The following is a 6,000-nucleotide window of genomic DNA, read 5'->3' on the forward strand; positions in this document are numbered from 1 at the left end:
CTCCCCTCCTGCCCTGGCATGGCTTCAGCCTGTTTGGTCCAGGCAGTTACCAAGGTCACTCAGCAGTCACTCTGAGCTCGCGCTGGCAGCAGTACAGTATTAGTGTAGCGTCTCTCTGTCTTTCTCTCTCTCGGTCTGTCTGATTGGTGGCCTTTGTTGTTTTGGCTACAGTGGAGGAGGCAGAGTGCTGTGAAGAACTGGCCGTTTAAACAGCCCAGTACATAGTAATGCTCCCTAATCACATTGGTTGGACAGTATGCCCATTCCGTCTGTTCTCCCTATCACTGAACGCTAATCTTGTCCTCGCTCTCTCCCCCTCACTCTCTCGATTCATCTTTCTCGCTTTCCTGCATGCTTACTCAGTCACCCTCTCATCATGCCGTCTCTGCTTTTACTGCAGAGGCAAACAGAAAGGCAATGTGCTCTCAGCACTCATGTCCTTGATCTATCAGTCAAACTGCACTTCATAATGATGGCTTTCTGTATGCCTGTCGTTGGGAGAGGAAGTCTGACCTAGCACTAATGGCTGAATACAAACTGTCCTTGGTCTATGTATTAACACAGTGTGTTCCAGTAATCTCTGGACCACAGTAGTCAGAGATTGGGGCAGTGATTTGTGGTCGTCAGGCCCCAAGGTCAACCTTATTACATCCACAGTAAATGATTTCCGAACTGCACCAATACTAATTTGTGTGTGTGTGTCCGTCCAGACTCAGCCGGGCCAGCAGCATGGCCTCCAGACAGAACACAGAGACAGAGCCTCAGGACTCTCAACAAGACACCCATCCCTCAGAAAACAACAGTAGAGCCAACTGCAACAGCCAGCCGGTAGATCCCGCCCTCACTGCCTCCAACGGTGAGGACAGCGCGATGGCATGGCATCCTCCCAAACATGCCCCAGTCCCGGCGAGAGTGTCTGCCTCCCTCCCAGAGAGAATGGACCCGGCCCTGGACCCCTCCTCCCTGCCCCCTCCAGACCCCAGCTTGGAGAGTGGCAATGGCAGTGTCCAGGGAGATGCAGCCCAGCCCGGCACGCCCACCTGCCTCCGGGATGGCAACTGGTTCCTCAAACTACTACAGGCTGAGACTGCACGTATGGAGGGCTGGTGTCAACAGATGGAGCAGGAGACCAAAGACAAGGACATCTCAGAGGAGGGTAAGACACAGTACACCATACTCACACTAACCAGCTAAATGTATACAAGACCGTAGACTACTCATTCTGATAGACATAGAGGTTTTTCATGGAGTAAGAGACAGTCTATCATACTCACTCTAAACAGGAGACCTCTATACATTAGACAGAGATACAATCTCCTATCAGTGAATGTCTTGTCAGTTCTATGACATGTGGAATTGGTATTGAGATGATGTCCTCATCCCTGAAGCCCTAAGACAATACAGTCCATATAAACTCCTGTCTGTTGTGGAGATTGGAGAAGGCAGGACAGGCTCATTCAATGCTAATAGTTAACGGCAAACGCTGCTCATTACCTCCTTCAGTTTAATGGCACTACTGCAGACAGACTCTTTGATCCTCCAAGATCTGGCTCAGGCAGGCAGGTAGATAATCTACCTCTGTGTCAGGCAGGTAGATAATCTACCTCTGTGTCAGGCAGGTAGATAATCTACCTCTGTGTCAGGCAGGTAGATAATCTACCTCTGTGTCAGGCAGGTAGATAATCTACCTCTGTGTCAGGCAGGTAGATAATCTACCTCTGTGTCAGGCAGGTAGATAATCTACCTCTGTGTCAGGCAGGTAGATAATCTACCTCTGTGTCAGGCAGGTAGTGTGTCAGGCAGGTAGATAATCTACCTCTGCATTGCAGTTATTGAATGTGTAATGAACAGTATTGACTCCCACATCAGGTTATTCCTCAGCAGACCTGTATTGTATGATCTTACTCATGCAAATGTTAATAATGAAATAAAGGTGTATAAAAAAATCATTTTTATAACTTTTGGGGGAATAAAGGTTAGTCATTTATTCTATGGATGAAGTGTGTCACCAGCAATGTAAATTGTACGCTGTAATGACAATGGTAATTAAGGACAAAGGTCAGAAATGCCACATAACCATACAATTTTAAGGACATTTTATTTTGCCATTAAAAAATATTGCGCTCTGTGCCCATTTTAGAGAACCTGCATGTTGTTGTGATGGCTGACTGGCTGTTGTTTTCTGTGTGTAGTGATGGGAACGGTCCGCAGTGCAGTGGGCAGTGCCCAGCTCCTCATAGCCCAGAAGTTCCAGCAGTTCAGAGGACTCTGTGATGAGAACCTGGTGAGTAGTACTAACCCTACAATGCCCTCTTAGCCTGGCACATTTCAATGCACCTTTTTCAGTCTCAGCAGGTTGAGTTGGTTTAGAGCTCCCCCTGGTGTCAAAATACATACATACCAAATGGAGGCATACTTCTTCTAAGCAATGAGGCAACACACATCCATCTCTGTAACGGATGGCTAATATTGATGTTAAATCTGTATTCTGAAAGTGAGCCATGGCTGGAAAGGACTGAATAATGTTCTGTAATGTCAGTGTGTCTAGACAAGCCAACTAGAACTGTCCTTCCTGTCACATCCTGTCTGTTAGAATGTGAATGCCAACCCTCGGCCCACAGCCCAGGATCTGGCGGGGTTCTGGGACCTCCTGCAGCTCTCTGTAGAGGACATCAGTGTCAAGTTTGACGAGCTCTGGCAACTCAAGGCCAACAACTGGCAGCTGCCAGAGAATAAGGTATTGGACTCACACCACATATCACCTTGATAGATCCTGATGACTTATTACTATTATTATCATCCAAACAGCTTTCTATTTAATTTTTAAAAAGACACTTTACGCACAAACACATCCTACATATTCTTAATTGGTTTGAGTCCAACAATTCCAATGTCTCTTCATCCTAATATCTCTGTCTCATCCTCAGGTGGAGAGGAAGGTTGTTCCGCCCTCTGTGCCAAAGAAGACGTCTAAGCTGACCCCTGGGAAGGACCGGAGCGTGGACTCTGTGGTGGACAAGCAGCGGCAGGAGGCCAGAAAACGCCTGATGGCGGCCAAACGCGCGGCGTCGGTACGACAGAACTCTGCCACGGAAAGCTCAGACAGCATTGAGATTTACGTCCCCGAGGCCCAGACACGCCTCTGAGAACAGACCGCCACCGGCATTCTGCTCCCCCATGACGGAACGGCCTCTCTCACCCACATATACACTCACACACACATACACATACACACTGCTCCCCATGAAGGAACAGCCTCACACATGCACTAGACACACCCCAGGGTACAGAGCCTGGTCCCCTAATGGCAGCGCAGCATACAATCAGAGTAGAACCCAGGAGAGCACAGGCATGCTAAAAATACAGAACAATGCAAAACCACTTCTTTCCTGGCTGCCATGGAGATGGAGACCTCAACAGACATTTAATACTATTGTTATTACTATTAATATTATTATTATTATTATCTCCTCCTGAAATGCATCAAGACTGTCTTAAATGTGCATCTGGGATAAAAGGACATCCTTATTCCTTGTCAGCTGAAGAATCTTGGTATCCCAGAAGTTTACTCTCTTCTCATCCCCTCACTTCTTCTGAGTCTGCGAGCTGGGTTGGGCTAGTCCAGGCAGCCTCTCTCGTTTACCACACACACTCAGGATACACACAGGTGTACTCATTCACTGTCCACACAGTCTTCCTATTTTCTCTTTGTATTAGGCTGCCACTCCATTGGTTGTGGACGATAAGCTTTACTCTGTATGGAATATATATGAGATGGTGTTATCGTGTACTAAGGAAGACCGTAGCATTCTATCTATCTCAAAGTGGTTACCATAATAGTTTTGTAAATGTTATTTACCAGATTGTTAGACAAGGTCCAGTGTTCAGTACTAAGGTAGTTTTTCTATAGACCAAGTACATGTACTGTCGTGATGATGTTCGCACATGATGCAATCATTCTCTCTCATAAACACGCAATATGCTGTCTGTCGGTGTCTGTGCAGACTCATGTTTTACATCTTCTATGCCCTTTTGAGGGAAGAAGAGAGATTACCAGGGCCAGTTGATGTGCGCTAAGGTAGGAATGTAACACGCATTGAAATTTACTTGATAACTGCACCTGTCATGCCACTTGTTTACCTGGTTACTTAACCCATATTTGTTGCAGGGGACCATGAGGTATTGTGCACCACTTAATTACAACATTCCCTGTTTCCTACTCAACCTCCAGTACATTTGAATCATAAAGTGGAATCAACTATAAGCTCTCCTTTTTTCCTGATTACCAAGACTAGTTTATTTTAAGTGGCATATGCCAGAGCTCTGCCAGTGGTGTTGGGAGAGAACTCGTATAAGCAATAAGTAAAATGGCAAGTTTGAACTAGCAATGTAAAAATGATTCCGATGCCCAGTCAAAAAGCAACAACCCCTAGCCCCTAAACTTTCAGTGTTCTCAGATCTGAAGTGATAGGTGAAAGTCAAACAATATGTGATGAGTCTACCTTGTCTTACAATGTTCCATGAGGGGCTTCAACTATTCTTCTTCCTCCTGTCTAATGCTTAGGCTATGAGCTGTTTTCTCCAGGTGAGCCCTCAGTCACTAAACAAGCCAACAGTCAAACGAACCATAACAGCGCTTTGGTCGTCATACACCATTAATAACCACTACTTCATTGGTCAAAGCCTTACCACCAACTGTCAAATGAATAATGATCCAAAAGAATGACAACATAGCATACATTATAAACTAAGAAATGCATTTGCTATGTATCACTTATCTGTGCATTGAAAAGGTCTAAGAATCTAAATATTTCAGACTATGCTCAAGCTGAATTAATGTACTCTTATTATGGTGTCTGGCTGGCAGTTTGACCTCTTATTCCTGTGTACAGATAGAGGCACATTGTGGAGATAATTTTTAAAAACATTTTGTATGAGACATTTTCTGTGACTGGTTTGAATTGACCATGCAGTCAGCCAAAACACACTAGACTGTTTTGACCTGTGCCACAGGTTATATTGGTATTTTTCTGGATTTGGAGAGAATTGATGGTGCTGTATAGGATTGTACTGAGATGGTGTGGAGTTTGAATGCCTTCCTAGAGAAACATGTCAGCATCACTGAAAAATAGGTGTATTCACACTATCACGCTACAGCATACATGTGTATATGAGCTTTCAGCTTTGCATTTCTTTTTCTCATGATTCGCCGTGTTCCACTCATTCGCTGAATTCCAAATCAACCCTCTAGCCTAGGCACTCCTGTTAGATCTGAAATGATTGGATAGGTATGGAGAAAATCCACCCACTCTGTCAGAAGCAAATAACCTCTGATCAGAAGGCAAAGTGCCGCGATTACGTTTTTGCGCAAAGCTATGTGAGGGATTGATTTGGAATTTTGATAAAGATCTGCAATTTCAGGATCTCAATGCAACTTGTCCCCTTGAAGAGCTGGCTCTCCTCCTAAATGGCTAACACCTGTGCCACAACAAGGCTGCCCTCAAAGTGCTTGTGTGATCCACAGTCAGATTTGTATTTTTATCTCATAATGTAAAATATGGCAATTAGTAGAACTGGGAAAGCAGCTGATGCAGGGGCACCAGTATGTTAATTATTGTTTATTTGTAATACATCATATGGATGTGTACATTTCATTGTCCAAAGAAATCATTAAACATCCCTTTGTTACATCTCCTTGTCACCAACATTATTCTACTCATTGCTATATGTAATATTAGCTGAGATGTTAATATTACAGATAAAATCGCTGTCTTCAATGATATTTAGCTGTATGTTAGCTCATGTTTTAAGGTTATCTCTCTTTTGAATGGCCTTCCTCATAGCTTAGAACAAGAGTCATGCAAAGATCCTACTGAGATCATAGCACCAATCACAATGTGTTGTCTGTCTGGGGATGAAGACTAGTCTGTATTCAGTCTCATGTCATTCAGGGTTGGTGAATTGGTCTCAGATTGCATGTTCTCCTCTTCAACCATACAG

The 6,000-nt window shown here is 44.4% G+C and overlaps 1 protein-coding gene across 2 annotated transcripts in view; it reads left to right on the top strand.

Moving 5' to 3' along the window:
* LOC110532412 (DLG associated protein 4a) overlaps positions 1–5,690 on the top strand; it is a 125,026-nt gene extending 119,336 nt beyond the window's left edge. For both annotated transcript variants that reach the window (XM_090184795.1, XM_021616299.3), the window contains 4 exons: positions 711–1,156; positions 2,193–2,284; positions 2,594–2,737; positions 2,928–5,690. In XM_090184795.1, the coding sequence (XP_090040921.1) occupies positions 711–1,156; positions 2,193–2,284; positions 2,594–2,737; positions 2,928–3,146 (901 nt within the window). In that variant the 3' untranslated portion in view covers positions 3,147–5,690. The remainder of the gene's footprint in view (positions 1–710; positions 1,157–2,192; positions 2,285–2,593; positions 2,738–2,927) is intronic.
* The last annotated feature ends 310 nt before the right edge of the window (positions 5,691–6,000 follow it).

Source organism: Oncorhynchus mykiss, chromosome 9 (assembly GCF_057628025.1).
Source record: "Oncorhynchus mykiss isolate SJ-2025 chromosome 9, ASM5762802v1, whole genome shotgun sequence".
NCBI classification, from domain to species: Eukaryota; Metazoa; Chordata; class Actinopteri; order Salmoniformes; family Salmonidae; genus Oncorhynchus; species Oncorhynchus mykiss.